This window comes from Simochromis diagramma, unplaced genomic scaffold (genome assembly GCF_900408965.1).
Source record: "Simochromis diagramma unplaced genomic scaffold, fSimDia1.1 OVJJ01000612.1, whole genome shotgun sequence".
In the NCBI taxonomy this organism is placed as follows: Eukaryota; Metazoa; Chordata; class Actinopteri; order Cichliformes; family Cichlidae; genus Simochromis; species Simochromis diagramma.
Window position 1 is genome coordinate 1,291,137 of NW_024387419.1, and position 23,739 is coordinate 1,314,875.

Here is a 23,739-nt window from a genome sequence, read left to right on the forward strand (position 1 = left end):
TTATATTCATAGTGGGTTCATTGATATGCAAACTGATAATCTACTCTTAAAATCTAATTCCCAGCCATTAAATTAGACATCTAAATAACTCCGCCTAAGCCTAGTCATAATTTTTACAATAAACCAGAGAAATGCTGTAATCAAACTATCACATTTATCTGATTTTTCACAGAAACTTGGAGCTGCATGTAATTTGCATTCTCCCTTTGATGTACTCTAATTAATTAACATTTAGTCAGCCTTTCCATGCTGCATCTTAAGCCCTCAAAGTCTGCTAACCCTGATGCCATTCACTCAGCCAGACTCCTAGAATCGATTGAAAAAAAATTAATTACTGCTTTTAAAGTCAAGAGCAGCAACCGCTGCCCATGAAAAAACAACAGGCAGCTTATTATTATTTACATCACCTGGCAGCACGGTAATCTTTCATGTTCTCTCTCAATTCTTCCAGACTACGCCTGGCCCCTCCCCAGCGCTCTGTGTCCGATCTGGATCTACCTGGACGTGCTGTTCTCCACTGCCTCCATCATGCACCTCTGCGCCATCTCCCTCGACCGATACGTCGCCATCCGCAACCCTATAGAGCATAGCCGCTTCAACTCTAGAACCAAAGCCATGATGAAGATCGCTGCAGTGTGGACCATATCTATAGGTCAGCATTTGCATGTTAATACATAAAGGTAGATTTGGCTCCTTTTCCACAGGCACTGTTAGATTCCTAATTAAAAATATTTCAGTTAGTTAGAAGTGTAAGTGATGGCGTAATTATACATAATTGTGCTGTTTATATTCATGGTGTCAAGAGGTGGAGGCCACTTGACAACATGAATATCACAAATACTCCAATTTCAGCCAACAAAACTGCTGCACAGGCTTTAGGATGGACTGTTAGTTAAATTACCCGTGCAGAAAACCATATTATTTGCCAAATTATCACATTAAGACTGCTCCAAAAGGCACCAACATCACAGAAGTGGTCAGGTTTAATGAGTAGCTGGCTAACAGACAGCTGGTTAGCAGACAGCTACTGGTTTAGCAAATTAGTGTAAAAGATACACGTAACTACCATGACATCATCCATTATTCTCTATCATATCGAGACTATCTCTCCACTCCGCTACATACTCCATATGTACAGAGTGGAGAGATAGTCTCTCACTCAGAGAACCAAGGTTACAATGTAACCGTACAGTTTGTGAAGCCATGTTTTGAAGCCTCGACACGGTTGTTTTCACCGTCACCATCTTGGTTTTAAAAAAAATGGAAGTGATGAGGACAAGAGTGAAACAGCTTGCTCACTGGTTAATGTCATGTAAACCACAAGTCATTGTTTAGTGAGAGCACCACTTCCTTTTTGAAACATAGTCTCCAACTCGGATTTACAAAATACACTTATATTTTTTACTTCCTATGACCAAAGATTTGTGGCCCAGCACGTAAACTGAGCAGCAAACTGTTTACAGAGGCTAGGACAGCAAGTGGTTTTGCCAAAGACTTCTGAAGGACTGGACATCTATGTACCAAGTCTTCCACCATACAGCCTTTTTTTCAGGCTAAACTATATAAACAGGACAGAGCAAATCTTTTATTTGAATGAACTGTTATTTAAATGTGCCGCCATAAGGGACGGCCAGAGTTTTATGACTTTACGACTTTGTTGACAACTCGTGACAAAGCGCTTACAGACCAACATCTTTGACTCATCCCACCATGTTGATTGGTGTTGTTAATCAAGAAAAACATGAAGTATATGAGGCTGTTACTGTAGCAAAACAATTTGTCTGTGTGAGCATGTGCAATCAGATTTGTAAATGTGTTAAGAAATCCGTAAGTGTGCACAGTGATAATGGTTGAAAAGTCTAAAAATCTTTGTTGACGCACTGAGAACACAGACAAGTCATCAGTTACAGCTCCTGGTTTAGATTCCATGATCTAAACCAGGGGTCCCCAATCCCAGTCCACGAGGGCCGGTGTCCCTGCAGGTTTTAGATGTGTCCTTGATCCATCACAGCTGATTTAAATGGAGAAATTACCTCCTCAACATGTTTGGAAGTTCTCCAGAGGCCTGGTAATGAACTAATCATGTGATTCAGGTGTGTTGACCCAGGGTGAGATCTAAAACCTGCAGGGACACCGGCCCTCGTGGACTGGGATTGGGGACCCCTGATCTAAACCTTTCTGGATATTATCCGTGAGTTAATTAGTCTCTGAACACGTTCTGCTTTTGCGCTGGGGTTGTTTCTCTTTTTTTCTTTAATTCAGTGAACTGGCCTTTCATCTTCACACATCTATAAATGAGCACAATGAAGAAAATACATTCTACCTTTGTGTCGTTTTGTGGTCAACTGCAAGACTGGATTTTTATATTGCACCCCTGTTAATTTAGCCGACCCCTACAGGTACACATGGAGAGTTTCAAGACTGATGACTGTTGTTAAATTTAATGACTTTTCAGAATCCCCCCTCGCAGTGTCTCCAAAGGTCCTATCAATGCCCCTCCTGACTTTATGAAGCAGTGGGAACCCTCTCAGTTTGTTGACGCTCAAAGCGTCTGGCTGTGTGTTGTTACAGTTGGAAGTGATTTGCATCACAGACTTTTTACTCCCCAAAGGTGATCGCAGCACTTTTCTTATTTGATTTTGTTAGAAGCCAGGACGAAAATATGCGAATAAATTAATTTTGTCATCTTGAAATGTAATTGTTAAAGGTAGCCAGAAGATATGCCGTGGAGTTATTGACACTTCATATATATATATATATACACACTGCAAGTCAACATTCATATGTGGATTCCTAAAAGATGACTTTTAATGTTTTACCACAAGGATTTTAGAGGGAATTGTGGCTTTGCTGGAGTAAAAGCAGTCATCTCATATAGTCTTATGATTTTTATTTTATTTTTCGTTGTTATTTTAAAGGGACAGTACACCCCCAAAAAACAATTCGACATATTTTTTCCTCTTGCCTTTATAATGTTCATAAATAGGTGTAGATATGATTCTCTTGCCAAATTTTGAATCAGGAAAAATTCATCTCAGCAACAATTTCTCTTTAAGAAATCACAACCCGGTTTCATTTAAAAGCTGTTTCCTCTCTGCTGAACTGCACCTGCAGCTGGGTAACATTACAGCTCAGCCAAGGGTGTTTAAATCTTCTCATACTGTCGCAAGCAAGAGCTTCCCACCACACTTTCTTCTCAACCCACTGTCTCCCTACTGGGAGTCAAACACTGACATTTTGTAAAAATCACTGGCATCTCGAAATGATGCCCAAAACATCCTTTGCCATCTGCGTCATGACGAAACAGGTTTAGGCAATATAAAAGACATGCCTCGCTCCCAACTCTCAATTTTAAACGCACTGGCTAAGGCCTGATTGAGATTCTGCAGTTACATTGTAGGTTAAGGAGTAGATTCGCAGCTGAAGCATAATTCAGGCATATGGCGTCAGTCGCACAGGTGTAGAAACCAGTCAGTGAGTCCCTATCAGCAAGGAAAATATGTCTCAAGCTAGATTGCTTTGGTTACTGTCAGCTTGCTGCGGTTGCCCGTGGTTTGGATATAAATGGAAATTGTTTGCCTTCAAAGTAAAGAAGAGCTGCTTGCAAAAGCAGCTTAGGGTGGGGGGGAAGGAGGGTTACTTTCCAGTCTTTCAGCTTGCGTGACTGAAACTTTAGCAATCGATTTCCAACAGGAACTGCTCACTATCAGTCTCACTTTTCTTTAGAGATCGTTCTTTGCCAGGAGGTTGCAGACTAGTCTCTGGTACCTGCGCTCTCAGCAGTGGTATAAATGGCACAGAGCTGTCGGTATGTCACCGTCTTACATGCAAAGCAACCAGTGTGGCAGATTAGGACAGATCAGGGATCGAACCAGCGACTTTCCGGTTACAGATACGCTTCCCAAACCCCCTGAGCCACAGGGGGCGTGTGCTGCACAGAGGAAAGTATGACCTCCCTGTGAGGAAAGCGATGAGGGATCAAATGACTTTTAAAACTTTTCCCTCAACCCTCCTTCGCTCTGTCTGACCTCCGGCTCCTGTTGATGTTGTTCTGAGCCCTTTAACACCCACGATGGCTTCAAGTCTTGACACACACATACAAGTGTGAAAGTGCGTACCGCTACTGTACGTCCTCTGACCCCCAAAGCAGCAATGCAAAGTCACTGCATGCGTGCATAAACTCCACCTGGGCATCGATTGTTGCTGCATTTAAAGTCACAGTGTCACAGAACAAAATCCACAGGCTATCAGGTTTCCCGTGTGGGGATTTAATACGTGTTTCACTAAGAAACAAGTGAATCAAAAAGCGTCTAATGAAGGGCAAAGGTTTGTTATCTTTTGGTTGGATGCGATTAAATGTTCGGCCGTGTCCTAATGATGAAACATTTTATTAAAGGTTAAAGCTATCAAGAGACTATCAACAGCTAGCCTCGTGTTGACAAATAAGTTGGTTTGTAAGTGCTTAAGGCCGAAAAGTGTGCCGAGCTATGTGCTCACAGTGGCTCAGTCAAAAAGTCCCAAAAGGTAAAACACAAGCTGTATCGATTCCAGGACTCAACTTAGTTATCTGCAGTTTTTTCATCTTATCACACACTGATACAGAAAAAAAACATGTATTTCTTTGTTGAAGAAAAGAGATCAAACATCATTAAAGTTTTATATAGTGCCTCTTTTCACTTTCTTTATTCTTTTATGCCCTTTTATGTGGAAAACAATCTACTCCTAACCAAAGATGATTGAGTGATCCATCTTAAAAGGGAAAATAGTATTTATGAGTCTTTTAATAGTTTCCTACGTAATACATTTTTCCACCAGTTAAAAAGTTGTTTTGCTGACAGGGATTACTTCCTGAGAGCTACATTGACAGACTGAGTTGATTGATGCCTCCAGATAGCAGGTAGGTTTTTACTTTTCTGTCCTTTCTTGCTCTGCACTCATTCGCATCCGGCTTTAAATCAGAAGAAATTGCTCTTTTCCTGCTGGCATTTCCTTGACCCCTCAAGAGGTTCTGCACCACAATGTTCAGCTGTGATTGAGGTCTGAGAGGGCTTACAGAGATCAATGCTAAAGGATTAACAAAGAAACACCCAAACAGAAGATGTTTTCTGCTTCTTGTTGACTTTTTACTTTCTAGCATTCGTGTATCTTCCGGCTTTTTTCCCTGCTGTCCATTAGAGCTAATGTGTGTCCTCTCAAATATCTGTGTGAACACAACCGTTTTCTCATTGGTGACAAATTAAAAATGCAGAGCAGGCGGTTTGCATGAATGACCTCAGTCTGTTTTGGTCCAAACTGACAGCTGTTACATATTTAGATGCACTTGTACTGCTCAAAGGTTTGAGGCTAATTTCTATAACCTGATGTCATCTGGAGCATAAGGACAACATTTTGGGTACTGGGAGCTCTATGTTCTCTTTTTGTAGTCTAAAATGTGCTGACCCATCATGTTAAAGCAGCTAGTTGCAGTCTGAGTGATGACCAAAAGATGGAATACATTTACTGAAATGCAGTCATATTCTGGTGACGGCTTAGTGACCACTAAATGGGACTCTGAGTCTTGGCCCAAATATTTGATGGCTACATTGAAACACTGACCCCAGAGATCATCAGACTGAATTCAGTGAGTTTTGTGAGATTTGTTCATCTTTCTGGCATTTAGTTGTTTAGGAAGGGTGGGGACGGCGGGGGGGGGTTAGGAGTGACGGCGGTGTTTTGAGATGTGAGAGATTTGCGACGTTTAGCGCAAATCTTGTGTAGTTGGTGCGTAGTGTAGTCAATAGTTTTGTTGTGTGTGTCAGAACAATGAGGCGACTGCTGAATGTTACAGGTGTTACAGGAGTGATACACCTCCTGCTGTCAGGCCTGCAGGTATCAGGCTGTTGTTCTCCTTTATCTCATAGTGGACAGAAATTGTTTTCTGGAGTGGCACAAATAATTTGTTTGGCATCAAATTTGATGCAGAACAGCTGATTGTTCTGTAAATTCAGTTAAACAGCTGCAAGAAACTTTGTTGTTTGCAAAACTCAGTTACTTTTTTGAAGAAGTAACTATATAATTAATTGCCCAACATCGGTCATTATTTACTGTATTTTGCAGACAGAGTTACAGGACTCTCTCCCAGACCACAGACTCATAATACAAATCAGAACTTTATAAAAAAAAAAAAAAGGAAGAAAAAGAAAGTTGTGTTTTCAAAGTTGGAGTTCAAGTTATTTTTACTTCCAATAGTGTTAACGTACTACACTAAAATTTTCATTGTAAATGGGCTAAAGCAGTTAATTAAAAGTAGTCTAACATAAATGTAAATGCTGTAATTTGATTATTTTAATAAACCATGAAACTTGGATGGATTCGATGCTGGCGTGACCTCAGTGCACACGTCTGCTGTTGCTCACAGTGGTCCAAGGGACCACTCAGGGAGTTTGTGTGTTTGCGCAGACACATGAAAAATTAGAGGAAACATTACCAGTGCGGTTTCACTAGGTGTGCAAGCCCGGCTAGCTCAGTTGGCAGAGCATGAGACTCTTAATCTCAGGGTCGTGGGTTCGAGCCCCACGTTGGGCGGAGCTATTTTAAGACACAAGTTATCAAGAAACTCTCTGAAGTCCTGGATTCAGCTGATTTTGTTATGACCTTGTTATTCCAGACATGTGAACTGCCAAAACTTCTGCTTGATAGAGGTTCTCACACATGCTTACAGTTAGACGCACATCACCATCTGGAAGGTGTAAAGGTGTCCTTGATTTTCTATAGGACTACACAGAGTCCTGTGAAAACTTTCTTTTTCATCTGTAACTGAGTCAGATGCTCTTTCCTCGATGGAAAATAAATATGCAAATCATGTCTTCATGACCTTCTGGTGCCGATCCGTCCTCACGTGGACATTTTTGCTAATATGATTCTTCAGAAGGTTTTTGGTCAAGTCTCAAGTCAGTGCTTTATGAAGTAAAATCTGGGCAAAGTCAGATTTCGCAGGCTGAGGGGTTGGCTCTTGCTGTCATGATTGACATGACAAAAATGAACTTGAGCTGGCAGAGCAAGCACAGAGAAAGGTTGAAATAAAAGCAAGTTTAATGAAGGATAATAAGAAAAAAAAAACACATACATTTTTATATAGCTCTACCTCGGGATCCACATGGTTTTAAGGTGAAATGAATTAATGAGGTGAATCACAGCTTTTATTTAGATTCACCTGATTGCTCGCTCTAAATGAGAAAAACACCAGATGGAGGCAATTGTTTATTCTCCTTGCGTGATGCATTTTAAAACTTACATTTACTCTCTTGGTCTGAAGTTTATCGCCATGCTCTGCAGACATCTCTATAAGACTAAGAGCATCTGTTAGCAAACTGAAAACAAAATACTAAAGGTTATATTTCAGCTGTCCAACGTAGTGAGTATTTTATTTATGATTGTTAGTTTAAAACAATCACTGCAGGGTCGTTTGGCTCTCGGCGAAAGCACTCACACTCTTTCTCCTCCTCCCCTTATCTTCCCTGCTTAGCCTCTTATGTCCTTGTCTAGTCTTGTGTATTTTTGTATTACTTTTCCCTGGAACACCCTCTCACAGTCTGTTCTCTAAACCTAAAAGAGAATTATGGATTTGATCAACTGGTCTCTGAATGCTATTGACACCCTTTTCTCAACGAGAAGTCTGGGCTCGGGAGAGCCCGAGTGCCCTGGAGGGACTTTCCCTGCCAGATACGTGGTGGATGGGTGGCAGAAATGGAGGATCGTGTGCCTGGTGGGACTGTCGATCGAGGACGCTGAAGATATCTACCTATTCGGAACCATGATAACAGGGTTCTTGCTGATCGGAGCTGGCTTGGCCCTGGCTTATTGGAGAATTAAGAGAGCGGAACCAGCTGTTCAAACCCCCCCGAGGCTGCCCGCTGGGATTGAAACGATGGGACGGGGCGCGACTTCTCAGAAAGGGCTCTCTGAGTGCAGCGTGGTTAAGATCTTGGAGAAGCTTACGGCTGCCGTGAATACTCAGAATAAGACCTCTGAGCGCAAATTGGATTACATCATGGAGAAGTTCCCTCAGAATAACACCTCTGAGCTAAAGTTGGATCACATCGTGGAGCAGCTCACTGCGGTCGTGAGGTCTCAGAATCGGCTCTTTGAGCACAAGAATGACAAGACCACAGAGTGCAAGTTTGATAACATCATGGAGAAGCTCACGGCTCTCCAACGGGAGATTGAGAGACCAGTGTCGGTGTCGGAGTGTTAAAGAACAGCTTTGAAATTCTCATGAGTTGTTCGCACAAAAGAAAAATCACCATCATAATGCGGCTATCCCTTCGGCGCTAGCTGTGGGCTCAAGGCTGGAGCTGAACAAAACTCTAAACGACTGTGTTTAGACTGTTCTTCCCACTCCATGCAAGGCCACCTGGGTTGGCTGGTAGACTGTTTACTTAGCCTGGTAGGGCGAAGGACACTGAACTATGGACACGCACACACATACATTTACACTGGTAAGCACTCACTCATCCCCCCTCCCCTTCCAACGCCTTCGATGCTTGTATCCTCCTGGGGAACACGGGCGGGTCTGGGCCCATGCTGGAGAGTCGGCGCAGTGGCAGGATGGCTGCTGTGTTGCCTGGGATTACTCCTCATCCCCTACACAACCCTGTTGCTGGTCACATGCTCTATAATGTTGTACTGTGGACATTTATGTGCTTTCTGTGCAGAGGAGTTTTTTTTGTTTCCTGTTCTCATGCTGTCCTCCAGCCCAGCATGAGTAGAGGTCTCTTTTTTCCTCTTGTACTTTCCTATTGTAGTGTACATTTCAGTGGTTTTTCTGTAATGCAACCGTTCTCTGACTTGTATCCCCATGTGATGTCTGTGTTGTGTGTGTAAGGTCGGGAGGCGGGTTCATTCCACTGCAGGGCAACCTGCCACTGCATGTGGCGAATAAAATTTGAACTTGAACTTGAACTTGGTGCAAAAAGTCTAATCCCAGAGTTCCAGGCTCGTCTCTTATAGAGAACCTTATGGATGGTTTTAGCATCTATAACAACTCAGTGTCACCTTTAATAAACTCTTAGTGAAGTTGTTCCTTTGATCTCAAGGAAATCTCCAAAAGAACAGGGCTCTGCAGATGTAGCCAGCTGTTCATTTTCTCCCATTTGTTTTGAAATTTTATTTTCCTTTGTCATGTCCCATTTTACCCAGGTGGCCTGGGTTCAACTCCCGGTATGGGAAACTGGACTAATAAGTAAAGAGAGTCTATCTAAAAAGTGGAAGGAGTAATTTGAGAAGCTCATGAATGAAGCGATGAGTGAATCAGGAAAAGAATGAAAAGTGCAAGAACAGTTGTTTAAATGCCATAGGTATGGAGATATGAAGGAGAGAGGGCCTGCAATTTTTATATATATTTTTTCAGCCTTTTACTGGCTTTATTACACAGATACAGTGAAGGCTAACAAGAAAGCAGAGGGGGAGACATGGAGCAATGGGTCGGACTCAAACCCGGGCCAGCCGCTCGCAGCCATGCAGCGTATGGTCACCTGCTCGTCCAACTGACCTAAACCAGCACCCAGGGCCTTCAATCTTTGATTGTAGACTAGCTAACCATACTGGATCAAACATTGGTAACGCTAGCTGAAATTATGGAAAGAAATGTCAAATATTAGTAGCTAGCTAACACTACAGCTTGCAGTGGGATGTGTTGGTTTAAAGTTGAAATAATTAATAATTAAAAGGTAAGATATTCAATTTAAATCATTATCTAACAGCATGAATAACAAATAGAGTTGTTAGCTAATCGTAACGACAAACTGGGACAGCTAAACATAACCAACAGCTATTAAACGGAGTCGTAGAATCAATTTGTGGATAGATTTCTAAAATAGTAAGCCCATAGTTAGGTGGAAATACTGGAAACATTTTTCTAACCATAACTGAAAGTAGTGCAGATCGAGTTTAAAAGACGTTCAAATGAAGATTTGATTGTGAGAGGTGGTGTTAATAAAGTTCATCATTGAGTCAACCTGAAGGACATTATAAGCAAAAAGCTGGGAGCCGTTGGTCTACACACTGAGTGCGATGGTGGGAGTGAATCGTGACTCGACCAAGACCGCTGGACAGCCTCTTTACTCAACTCTATTTACATTCATAAGTTATTTGGACATTCACAAAAGTAAAATGTACTTTTAATGCGGACAAATTCATCCTTTTGGGCATCGTGTGTGTGCAGTCGATTGCAACGATTGCATTAGGGGAGCCGCTACGACTCCAAATTGCATTTTGATGTTGGCCCGGTCGCCAGCAGTCCGACAGAAAACGATAGATCTTGCACTTACGCCTGCCCACACTTCTGGCATTAAACAGCTAAAAGGGGACCGAGATGTGCGACCAGTCTGTAAAACAGTGCTGTTGCCTGTAGAGCTTTAAAACACGGAGCTGCTTCTCCCCTCGGTATCTCCGTTCTGAAACAGAGCCCAGGGCAGCAGACACTTTTAACACAAGCGCTCTTTGAAATCAAAAACAGCACATTAGTCAGTGTTATTATCATAGGTCAGAAAATCAGCTCTGTCTCAAAGGATGCCTCTCACCTCAGGCTTTTATCAGCAGTATCCTCTAACAGCACCAAAGCACCACTATAAACATCCATTACACACTGATAGATTTCTACAGATCCAGCTCTCATTTAATATATTTAATGTGTTATTCTACAGCACCTTATAGTTATTTACTTTCATTATCATAAAAGGTAGCGTGTTCACGGACCGGGGGTACAAACCACCAAATGTGTTTTCAGAGATAATGTTGCATTTTCTAGCCATGATTTATGATTATTACTCTGAAAATGACCCTCTGTGTTTCCAGGTAATGACTCGGCTCTGAGCATTTAAAGTAACTGAACGCTAAAACTGAGTGGAAAGTGGTGTTGTTTCAGGTGTAATTAATCATTACCTTAAAAATTGCAATGGGAATTTGCAATAGGAATCATTAGATACAGCTTTAGTTACTCGATGCATGGAGTGAAAAATGGTGTAAACAGAACCAGAACATTAATACAACCTGCATGAGATTCCAATCAGTACATTCAGCTTTGTGCCTCCAAATGTCTCTGACACCTGCTGGGGTGTGGATGTGGGACCTCTGGGGATTTTCTGTGGTGTCTGGCATCATGGGGTTTGCAGTGAATACTCTGGGTTCTGTTGCAGGGCGGAGCTTCTGCTAACCAGGCTCATTTCACTGCATTCCAAGTATGTTTGGTCAGATTGGCATCTGGGGAGTTTGGAGTGAAAAAATGTGGCTCTTTGTTATCTTCCTTGAGCTCTTCCTCGGCAGTTTTTTGCAACGTGACACTGTATATTATCCTGCTGGGCGATGCCATTCCTGCCTGGTGCTTTTGGAGTGTATATTAGGTTCATGTCAAACTAACATTTGCTTGAATGTCAGGTCCAGCAGTTCCCCAGCATACCACTGTTTCAATTTACATTCTAACTCATTGGTATTCATCTTTTGCTTGTGCTGTGCCTGTGTAATATAACAACACTACAAAGACAAATCCTAAAAATTGCCCTTATTGTTCGTATTTTGTTCCCATTCACTCTTCTAACACTCTTAATAACATTTTAATGGTCATCCAGCTCCACATTTATATTACTGGACTGCAGCACAGTAGCTTTTTTTGGACATCCTCTGTCCAAAACAAGTTGTTTTAGCTCCTCTTCCTTCAAGCCGTCTTTCTTCTGATGGGCAGTGCCTCACAGTCAAAATATTTGGCGAAATAGGTGGTGCTTCTGTGCTCAAAGAAGACCTGAGAAGACCACACAGAACCTAGAGTAGAGAAGGAAAACTATCTGAACCCAAGGCAGAACCACAATCATCTTTAGGGTTTGTGGAGAAAACATCCAATCAGCAGCAGGAGTGAAGATGCATTGTTGATGCCAAAGGAGAATGGCAAGACTGGCAAGAAAGGCAACAGCAAGTTTAATAACAATTTGTCACAACCAAGGTCTGCAGAAGAGCATCTTGAGCTTTGAAGCAGATGAGCTACAGCTACAGAAGACCACACAGGATGCCACTTCTGTCAGCTAAGAACAGAGGCTACAGTTCACATGGAAAAAAATATATGCCATGCAGCCTTTCCTTTTAATAACCTAGGAAATGAGGGAGGGGCATGCACCAAAATGTTCCCACAAAATATTACAAATGAAAGATGTTCAGACTTTTCTCCTGCTACCCTCGTTCTTTCTTTCTGTAGGCGTGTCAATGCCCATTCCAGTGATTGGCCTGCACAACAAGGACAAGGTCTTCGTCAACGGCAGCTGTGTCCTCAACGAGGAGCGCTTCGTGCTGATTGGCTCCTTTGTGGCCTTTTTCATCCCGCTCGTAATCATGGTGGTGACATACTGCCTCACCATACAGGTAGGGCTTTTTTTTTTCGTGTTTGTGCGATTGCTCTTCTTTGCAACATGCATCTGTTGTAATGTCTTTACTTTACTGCCTTCATCTATGTCCCCTCCCCTTCAGGTGCTTCAGAGGCAGGCCACAGTCTTCCTGTATGAGGCAAAGACTTCTTCCCAGCAGCCTTTGCACACACCAGCAATGGGAAATACATTGCAGCCTCCACCCAGCACCTTCCACCTTCCTCAGATCAATACACTTGCTCCTCCAGACTCACAAGGTAAACACCTACCAGGACTTTACTGCACCTGTATGTCAGCAGGAAAATCTCCCACTAACTTAACCAATGAATTTATGGTAAATACATGAATTTATTCTTGAAAGTATTAGCAAATAACACACAACCACAGACACATAATTATTGTTAGTGATTTTTTTTTCATGTATTTTATGCTGGTATCCCAGCATGTTTTACTTTCTGAAGGATTTGAATCACTCTAAGTATTAAACCCTCCAGCAATTAAACCAAGAAGAAGCACAAAACAAATTGATGGATTTTTATTTTGCCACTCTTGAGATGTTTGAGTCATACCGCCTAAGCATGGCATATTTCAATTTGTGTTTTAATAATGAAGAAGGCCTCCACAGCAGCTCAGCACCAACAGTATGCTTCATTGCACACACCCTAGGTTTCTTATTCGACTTGGTCTTTAGCTTCAGGGCCTTCAACACTTTCATTATTGGTATGACAAGACTGTACAAATGCAGATAATCAATTTCTAATTAGCATAAGGTAAAATTATGATACTGGAGGTTCCTCTGTAAGTGATGTGTGTCTGTGCTCTTTCAACATATCCCTGTGTTAAGACACATAAGAAAGCTCTTCACTTTGAGTAGCTCCATTTTTGATATGGGAAAGTTTGAAACCCAGCCTCTGAGACTCAAGCATGTGGATCAATCACAAGTAAAGCAGCAGCTAAAAGAATCAACTCTTCTGACTGTACAACACGTTTTTACCCTGTTTGTCAAATCATGGCCTAGAAACTAGAATCATGTTTGGGATATTTTTATTTTTTCAAAATTAGGTTAGCCATTGTTTCCCTATTTTGTGGTACTCTGTCCTGGACGTCGCTCTATCAGAGAGCTGTCAGGACATTTTCTGGCTCAGGTGGGTGAGCATGACTCATCGGTGTACAGTAAAGGCAATGGGTTTATCACCCTACTTTACAAAAATCTATAGATCTGCCTGTTACTTCTGATTGTATTGATTGATTGATCCCCTAATTGAGTCTGTTTACATTTATTATGAACAGAAGTAGCAGAAGGGTCCCACTTCAGTGACCTCAGGATCTCATCTCTGCTTTTTGTGGATGATGTGGTTCTGTTGGCTTCGTCAGGCGATGGCCTCCAGGTCACACTGGAGCGTTTTTTAGCCGAGTGTGAAGCGGCAGGAATGAGAATAGTGAGGAGGGTACACTCTGGGTCAGGGATGAGTTGCTGCTGACGCATTTTGCCGTGGGCTTGTTCACGAGTGACGGGGAGCGGTAGATGGACAGACGTAGTGTGGCGGCATCAGCTGACTCCACTCTGGATGCCTCACATTGCACAGTGTAGGAAACAGCAATGATTTGCCCATGAATGTTTAGGGAGTTTTGCTTTCGGTTTTAAGCAATTTAAGCATTGTTGCTCATTTAATTATGGAAAGTCCAAAACATGATTGATATACAATTAACTGTGCAGCTGTATCTTTGTTTATCAGTTATGTGAACGTCGGCTGTTTTCACACAAATATGTGAGCTAAGCACTCAAACAGGTTGAACGACTTTGGTCTGGTCACAAGAGTGGATACAAAGAGCCCCTTCTCTCTTATGTGATGAAGCAGCTCTTGGAAATAGCCTCAGATCACAATTCTGGCATCTTCAATCCATTTCACGTCTTTCGAAGCCTGCAGGCCATCCAGGCTGAAGGCAAAAGATCAACCTATTCCGAAGGAAGGGTAGACCTAAACCTACAGGGTGTACCTGATGTAACAAGTCTGCTTATCTTTCAACTTTTGATATCAGGTATTCCCTTATTAAATGCATCTGCTCTCTAAGTTTAGTTATGCATGAGAAAACCCATAACAGATGTTTTTCAGGTTTATGATACTAGAAATAATGAGCTTGGTCTACACCTCTCTACAAGGCAAGTGCTTCTATAATTACTGTATGTTCTTGAAGTGCATAATTACAGGATTCCCAGAGGGATTTCTCGATACCTAAGAGTTTGTATTGTCATCGTAAATCACGTGTAGGCCACGTTGCTCAGCGGGAATAACAGAAGGACAAAGCTTTGCAAAAAAGTTTCTCCAGCTCCGAGCAGCTCCCACTTACAGTGGGTAAGGCGAAACAGAAAGCACACTTCGTCAGCTGTTTCCTGAGATGTTGTTGTGCTGCTGAGAAAACAGCAACTATCTGATCTGATCAGTTTGGGCGCCACTCGGACGTTTCCCATTCCAGGCCAAGCCTTGGCTTCTCCAGTTCAGATAAAATTGCATGATACTGCAGTCTCTGCCCATTTTCCATCTTATCCTCTCTCCAATCACAGACACAGAAAATTGAAAATGAAACATTCAGCTCGTGCCTTAACTTTTCATCTCGCCTCTACCCTACAAAATATCAGCTGCAGTGTTAATAGAAAAAATTTTGACATTCTTTCATTGGCTGGCTGTACAGGCAGCAGTTTTCTGGTTGACACATAATGATAACATGTGCAAGTCCAGCCATTCAGCTTTCCACTAAAACATTTTAAAGGCAAAAGTTTGATATTTAAATGGTTGTTTTTTTGCCCCTTGCTCAGAGTTGAAGGTCCCGCCTCCTCAAAGCAGACGAAACACCTTGAGCTGCCTGAAGGGCACAGAGCCCAGCATTCTGCTCAGCGCCTCCACCTCAGATAGCATCAGCATCATTCCCAGCTCTGAGGTGGCGTCCCAGCTCAGCTCGCCGGCAGCTGGACCGGGCCGGAGCGATGCGTCAAGTCACGGTCGCCGGGGGATGATGCAGGCCATAAAAAATGAGAGACGGGCCTCGAAGGTGAGAATAAAAAGATTAGTAGGTGTAATCAGGGGGTAAATGATAAATGTGCAGTCATGATCAAAATAAGTACACCCTCTTAAAGTTTTAATGGTTTACAAATCAGGACATTAAAAAATATATATTTGGTCTTAAACACAACCTGAGATGAACAACAACTGAAGTCTGTAGAGTCTGCGAGTCTGAGATCAACCTCTACAAAAGCAGATGTTTTGTGTCATGCAACAGGACAATGATCCCAAGAATAGCAAAATTCACACCCCAACAATTTCAATTTCGGAATGCTTTGGTGGAAAAACATCTAAAGCTTTCAAACAAAAGGCTTTTTAACTTGGTCTTACTTTGGTTGTGCTGTGTTAAAATTAAATAAAGTTATCATTAGGTTAAAAAAGTGATTCCTGAGTAATAATCCTCATCACCATCAGACTACACTGTCAGCGGTGTAGTCAAAAACGTTCAAATAGTGCTCAGTACTACTTAGACTAGAAGTAAATACTTAAAAGTGCGCCACTGTTTGACCACTAGGGGTCAGTGTACACAGCAAATTGGATGTGTTTGCCAAAAGGTTGCCTTATACAGTTGTTATAGCATACTGTAGCCTTTTCTGATTTGCATCCAAAGTCTGAAAACTATTTAATGTCTCGTTTAATGCATCATCATCACTTCTCTTCTGAATGGCGTGTTTCTGTGCCAGACACTTTGAGTAAAAAGACTTGGAGTCGCTGAATGTGTGACTCGGGCTTGGCATTGTCCTCTGAAAATTCAGGTTAACTCTGGATGAAAACCAAAGCCCTCTTATATCTGTAAAATAAGTTTAAATCCTACTAGAAGTGGTGCAATCGCTGGGATATTGAAAGAAAAAGAACGTTTTGGTTGGAAGGAATTCAAACTGGCAAACTTTCTATTCACTATCTTCTTCTTATTCTTTCTTTCCTCCTCTTCCTTTTCCCCCTCTCTCTTCTTCTAGGTTCTAGGAATCGTCTTTTTCCTCTTCCTCATCATGTGGTGTCCCTTCTTTATCACCAACGTCACCTTCGTCTTGTGCAGCAACTCCTGCAACGAGTCACTGCTCCACGACCTCCTCAACGTCTTCGTCTGGGTGGGTTACATCTCCTCTGGAGTCAACCCTCTGGTCTACACCCTCTTCAATAAGACCTACAGGAGAGCGTTCTCCAGCTACATCAGGTGCCAGTACAAAGTCGGGGCCAACGCAGCCAGCCAGGGTTGCAAAACCCTCCTCGTCCCGCCGCCATGCCCTTCACACGCCGTGACTCCTCTTCTTATGGGCGATCACGGGAAGGCAGGTGTGGACCGCAACAGTAACTGTCGCAATGGCGGTAGGGGGGATAACGGGAGGCTCGCAGTGGACCCGGAGGACACGACGGACGATGGGACGCAATTCGGAATAACCTCGCAGAGCATTTCGGAGTGCCAGAACATTTGCATGCTTTCAGAAACAGAGCCGGAAACGGAGCTGGAGCCGGAGCTGGAGCCGGAGCTGTCACTCATCAGCTACAGCCCTGCCCCGAGAGAACACACAAGCAGCGTGTGACTGTGTGCATCCGGTCAGTTTTAGTCTTCTGCAACCTGCAGATGCTGTTCCAAGCAGGGCTGGTGCTTGGACACGACAGCTTTTCTACTGGTTTCAACTGTAGTGAGGACTCTTACTGGGAAAAGGACTAGTCTCTGCTGACAAGCCTTTTTCTCCGTACTACGTCCATCAATGTGGAAAGAAACCGGAAGAGTTAATATTTCGGGTTGGAAAGGTAGAATGAAAACCAATATTTCCAGTGTGCTCGTTTTGTAAATGTTGGCTTTCATAACATTAATAGAAAACAAAGGCATCCACCAGGCCTTTACCTATACATCTAAGCACTCATCAGTGGCAAGATGTGGGGGCTCCTCATGGCATTGACAATACCAGCTGAGATCCACTGAAAGGGATGAAGTGAAGAGGTCGGTGGAGAGCCAGCTCTCGTCAACCTAGCATTAAGTCAAGTGGCCCTTCACGGAGTCCCACAGACGCAGGTTACAGAGTCAAGCACCAACCGAGAGGCCACTGGGGTCAAACTACGCCTTCAAGCCTTCACACAGAGTCAAAATGCAGTCCGAGCTCGGGTCCACGTGGATTCCCTCCACACCAAGCAAACTAAACCAAATATATTTTTGTGCCGGTCGAGCTTGACAACAACAGCAGTCCTGAGAGCCATCTGAATGAACCTCTCCAGCATGTTTAATGAAACTATTCAGCCGACAGGAGGGGGATTTTTCTCTGAAGGAAACTGCAGTTGAAGCGTGTCTGAGGGGACCAACATAAAGGAATGTACTACCGCTGGTCTCTGGTGGACTCACAGTGCCATCTAGTGGTCACATGACTCAGAGAGGTCACCTCTTACCCTCCCCCCTTCTCCTTTATTGGACTGAACAAGGGGGATACAAGAGCTAAGAAACAAGGTGCAGGCCTTTGGCTTAACACAGCTGACAGGCTCTGGCTTCTGTTGACCAACAGAAACACTTTGCAAAATGCTAAATTCACTACTTCCACAGGTTTTTAACTCAAAGCAACCAATGAAATCTTAAATAAAAGTAAAACAGTCTAAAAGGAATGCATTATATGTAATTTTTTTATGTTAAGTTGAACTCTTTTCATGTTTACACTCATTACTCATTCCCACTCTTTTCTTTATACAAGCCTAACGGGGAAATGTATATCTTTTGCATTCACCCATTAAAACAAGACTACAGTGTAACGTAGCCTCATGCAAATAAATGAAAAGTTTGAGTCAAAAAAGGTTTGATTTTTGATTGATTTGCCACAACTTATATGTGACTTTAATCTTGACTATATCCCAAACTAATGAGCATGCATATCATATTATCAGGTTACGCATCAGGATTTTCATATCATCTACAAGCACAAATCTTCGCAATTTGATATTCTGGGCATCTGTGAAGGACACATCCTTGAATTGAAAAGAACCTCTGTGTCATCTACTTTAAAAAAGAAAAGAATGAGGGATTTGTATTCAAGGACAGTTATTAATTTAGTCCCGTTTCAGTCATTCTGCAGGCTAAAACCTGCTTGAAGGGTAGAGTGAAAGCCAAAAAAGGAAGAAATTAAAGAACACTAATGGCTTTGTTTGCGTATAAATCAACAAATTTTAGTAATAATCGAAGAATTACACTGAAACTAAAGCTCCAATGATGGTTTGCTTGGCAGTGTTTCAACCCTGCACTGAGTCAGACTCTCTGATCTGCTACAGCTTCACAGTAACTCACAGTTAAGACCAAGTAGCTTTAGATTTCATCCGTGAGACGGACAGAAAGTCGATACCCTAAGAGACAAAGTCCCCAACACTCAGAGCCCTGTCACTCTGACTCCACCTCTCTCACTCCCACTTTCCCTCCTCCTACATTTTTATTGACATCTGACAAGACTGCATGCTTCATCCACTCTGGATGAAATACCTGCAGTTTGATTTTCTCATGAACAAATTCACAAATTTATCCGAGATAACAGGACATCATGAGGTAGTTCTAATCGGCCCGATTCTAATTCTTGCTAGAAATACCTCAGCTTTTAGTTTTTACTGTCAAGACATTCACATTTAACGAACGATCCATTTACAAAATCGATGAAGAACAGCCTGAGATGGCCTGAAAAAGGAACTAGATCTTCAAAAATATGTCTTAGTTCTGGTCGACCGTCACTGCAAAGAAATCCCAGGGTCATAAATCAAACAAAAGACACAGCTCACTGGTTTTACAAACTTGGTTTGGTGTGACAGACCATTAATAACATCTTTGTCAGGAAGAAACTAATAAGCAGTTCATCCAGTCGCTCTCATGGCAGCTTGCAAAACTTCGTGTTAAAGACAAAAATTCCTTCTCTGCACCCTGAACGTTGTTCAAAAACACTCGGCCAACCAGGATGGGATCCATTTGCTGGGACGATTCTGGACAACAAGCCTAATGTAGACTATATAATCTTCAGTCAAAGACGCAGTCAAAGATGCAGACAGGTTTTCAAAGTAAAATACCCAAAATGCTGGATGGAAAACTTGTTTTAAAACAGCAAAGACTAACTATCTGCAACACTCCGCCTTACAAAAGATATAATACTGTGTGGAATTTGAAGGTCAAGTTCATCAAGAAATTCGCCTCTTAGAAGATAAGATATGAATGTATAAACAAGATTTAACCTTAAATTAAAAGTTGGGCTAAATTTACTGGAGTTTTTCAAAGTAAAACAAAATCACAGCCCTTCTCCATAAAAGAAAACAATACTAGAAAGATGGCTATTTAGTAGAAAAAAGACCCTTAAAATGAAAGATGAATACTTTGCATTATTGGAAAATCTCTTTCCATCCACTGTTTCCACTTTATTGACCAGTCTTTGTTCAGTCTGCCGCTTTTTTCTAAACTAATACTTTCTAAAACATAATATCTCTGACTGGCTCACACTTAATGACTACTTTTGTATAGTAGATGGCAGTTTCTCTAGAAATCAATATTTGATGTTCTTAATAATCGCCTCAAGCATATAAAAACACTAAGAACTTACAAACACTTGAATGTTTATTACCCATAATCTCCCGTACGCCCTTCAAAATCAAAGAGTAAAAGGTCAAAGCCTGCAATGTGATCAATCGAACCTAGAGCCTGAGGTCTGCAGCCACCCCTGCATACAATTAGAATGAACCATAATAGTTCCCTTTGTTCTAATTCTATGCGCCTCTGTATAATTTATCCACTATTTGTATGCTACAGACTTACCCAGTGGGCATTGGCACCACTTTTGTCTCCACAAGGAGAGATCTACATGAGCTAATGTTGGCAAGCCAACAATGAGGTTTGACCCACGAATATCATGCATGTTTAAAGTGTTGTTCAAAAGGTCCTCTCTGCCTCACTTAGGTTTTTGCTTTCTTGTGAAGTACAGGAAAGAAATAACGAACAAACACAGGGCAATCAACAAAACGCACCATCCAAACAGCATTCGGGCATTTTATCCTCATTGACTTCCCAATTATCACAATAATATGTAAACAAGGGGAAAAACAGGAAAAAAAATAAAAGGAGAAGAGAGGACTCTCTGAACGTGGTTGAAAGGATTGTGTTCCGGCACGGAAAGAGCCGCTGCCAGGCCAGCCAACTCACTATGTCACAATGTAATAGCTCTATGTTTCTCGTGTACCTGTCTGTGTACCGAGCTTGGCTCAAATTGCAGTCTGAGATTGATTCAGAAGCTTTTCTGGGTTTTATTGATTGTGTCCAGCACAGTGGACTGAACCGGGAACATCCCTGCAGGTGCCAGTCCTGTCCGGACAGCTGAAAGCAATCACTCTGAAAAGATTTCAGTGAAATTCGATCCAGGCCTGGTGTGTATAGACATAGCTGGAGCCATTTTCTGACAGACTTTCTTTTCAGTACATAGAAAGAGAGAAAGATTCTTCCCTCTCCGGGAGCTTTTTGGGTTTATGTTAAAGATTAAAGGAAAAATCCCAGAAATGCTACAGCAGTATATAGAAACTCATAAAGGGATGACAATGCGCTGTATCTTGTGTTAGCTGACACATTTTCTTACCTGGTATGAATCATTTTACATTTTCAAGGAATTATGTGTCTATACAGAGACTCAAGGAATGTTCTGACATTATGAGAAATGTGTTTGTTTGCTTTAATTAGACGATCATTAGCAAAGCCAGGACACTGTTAGCCTAGGCTAGCATAAACACTGGGAGCAGAGTGAACCTGCTAGCCTTAGCAACACATCTGAATAATACATAATCTGTCATTTATTATTTATTTAAAAAACCCAACAAGTAGAAGTATTATAAGAACTTCTTTTGTGGCCACAAATTGTGAACTATAGTTTTAAAATTTCAGTAGCACCTTGGTTAAGCTAACTAGCTAGCAAATATTAGTTACTCCACGCTAGCACTTGAAGACAGGTCTGACATGCTAGTGCTAATGGGGGTTCATTTTGGAATTTTTATGATTTTTTTATGATGATTACATCAGAATCTCCTCCTTTTGGTATAAAATGATGCACTATGCCAGGCTTCATTTTGCTGTAAGTGCATATTTTATAACGCATTATGATTAAATAGTATATTTGAATAACACCTGGCACATAAGCCGGGATTATACTTTGTATGTCTGCAAGTAATTTCATCATCAAACAGTGAGTGCAAGGGTCCATGTGGATGTCCCTGTTCTTGCATGCTTTTTGTAACAGTTCTGACTTATCCGAGGAGAAATTGCATGCCAACTATGTAAGCGCCTCAGGTGGCAGACTTCAATCAGGAAAGACTACTCAGTCATCAGGTGTCCACAGTGGAGTATACTCAAGAGCTTAACCTTTTAACATCCTCCTGGTCTCCCCCCAGGGTGGGATTATGGTTGCAATATACACACAATTAATAAATTCATTTTGGCATTGCAGGTATTAGTGTTTGCATTTCTTCCAAATAGGCAGAAATTCTATAGAAAAACTTTGACTTTAACATATCCCTAACCCTACTCTCTAGCATCACCAGATTTAGTGGCTGTTAAAAGGTTAGAAAATAACATTTTTCTATTTTCCAGCAACTTATACAGAACAGAAGATCTATTCTGTTTGGCAATGTACCCTGTTCATCATGAAGGAGAAGAAAAAGCACTAAAGCCAACCTTAGCAAGCCTTGATTATTTAATATTATCCTGATTCTGTCCGGACTCACTTTGGCCCAGAAAATATCATCCTGACAGTTTTCTGGTGTGATGTTAAGCATGTAGCAAAAAGATCCTCTTCGCTTTTACGTCAGTTCTCAATATTTCAGTCCAAACATAACGCTGGACAAGACTTTTGAAACGCCAACTCATATAAGCACATCGTATTGTGTATATAAAATCATAAAAAAACAGCAACAAAGTCAAATACACATATTTCCCAGAATGTCATAATCTTTACTTTTCTATCTCACGGAAATAGCAATAAATTGCTGCAATTAAACACAAAATAATTCCTGTCATTTCCGGATCATTTGGAAGGATGTCAAAGAGTGTAAGAGAACCCCAGGAGCTCGCAACATGTTACAGTTTTCAGATAAAAATGCATTTGAAAAAATGCTAATCAGACTTTTCAGCAGAGCTTTTTGAAAGGTACTCTGGTTGATCTTCCCAAACATGCAACTCTGTCACTAAACGGCTCAGAAAGTAGCCAGGATGTTCAAGAGTCTGACAAACCCAGCAACTCTAAATCCAACTTCATTGCAGACGACATTCGTTCTCGAGCCCCGAATTTAAACACCCCCTTTGATGCTGGTTTGCATCGACACAGAAACCTGGTTTGTCTCGTTCTTGTATTATCCGGCGCTCGTGGGTTTGAACTTTTTATGCGTTGACCTTTTTTGTGTTATGTAGTGGATGTTTTTTTTTGTTTTATTTTATTTTTTTGGTTTTTTATACCATTTTAATTGTGAATGTTTGTCTATGACACATTTTTATGAGTTTTTACAATTTATGTCACCATCCACATGATGTTTTTTTTCTGTGTGATGCTGCTATTTATTTATTAAAATATTATTCTAATGTGAGGACAATTGTGTTATTTGTACATTTAGCCACATTTGAATCCATCTTAATGGAAAGCAGCCTGGTTTTGGTGCTTTACTGCTATAACTAGCTGAAAGTTCTCTTTTGAACTTCTGATTGTTTGATTGTTGGAGTTTCTCTCTCTATTATTGTAGGCTCTTTATCTAACAATATAAAGCGCCTTAAGGCAGCTGTTCTTGGGACTTGGTGCTATTTAAATAAAACTGAATTGACAAGACAAACACACTGTGGAACAATAGTGACAAGAAAAGCTTAAAAAACAAACAATAACACTACTTTGAAAGTGGTGGCTGAGATGAATTTCGATTGAATTTCTTTCTTTTTCTGTCATCAAACCACAATCATCCCTCCTCTCTGATGATTAACACCTAGCAGTGTAATGTGGGGAATTTGATAATAACAGTACAGGGCCCAACCCCCTGTTCTGACACCTCACTCTGCTCTACTATTATGCTCATTCTACTGGAAACCTCTGCCTATCAGTGGAGGCTTTTATCCAAAGTGCTTCATGAACAGAGCTGAACCTGGAGATAATTAAACCCTTGGCTGTGTTTTAGTTTCATGCTCCATGCAGCGAGCCACGTAGTAAAACCCAACATGAGTATTATACTCGTGCTGGCCTGAGTATAGTATTACCGCTTGATCTTGTGCATCTACGGTAAAATATGATTGTGGCCAAGTTTCCTGGTCCGTGCAGGGTTGGTAT

The 23,739-nt window shown here is 41.6% G+C and overlaps 1 protein-coding gene and 1 non-coding gene across 5 annotated transcripts in view; both read left to right on the forward strand.

Annotated features, from left to right (window-relative positions):
* The window catches only part of htr2cl1 (5-hydroxytryptamine (serotonin) receptor 2C, G protein-coupled-like 1), a 206,221-nt gene extending 182,857 nt beyond the window's left edge, over nt 1–23,364 (forward strand). For all 4 annotated transcript variants that reach the window (XM_040012525.1, XM_040012524.1, XM_040012521.1 and 1 more), the window contains 5 exons: nt 452–652; nt 12,221–12,384; nt 12,490–12,643; nt 15,202–15,434; nt 16,402–23,364. In XM_040012525.1, the coding sequence (XP_039868459.1) occupies nt 452–652; nt 12,221–12,384; nt 12,490–12,643; nt 15,202–15,434; nt 16,402–16,986 (1,337 nt within the window). In that variant the 3' untranslated portion in view covers nt 16,987–23,364. The remainder of the gene's footprint in view (nt 1–451; nt 653–12,220; nt 12,385–12,489; nt 12,644–15,201; nt 15,435–16,401) is intronic.
* trnak-cuu lies at nt 6,492–6,564 on the forward strand. The gene has a single exon. It is a non-coding gene; the product is annotated as a tRNA-Lys (tRNA).
* Nucleotides 23,365–23,739: the final 375 nt, after the last annotated feature.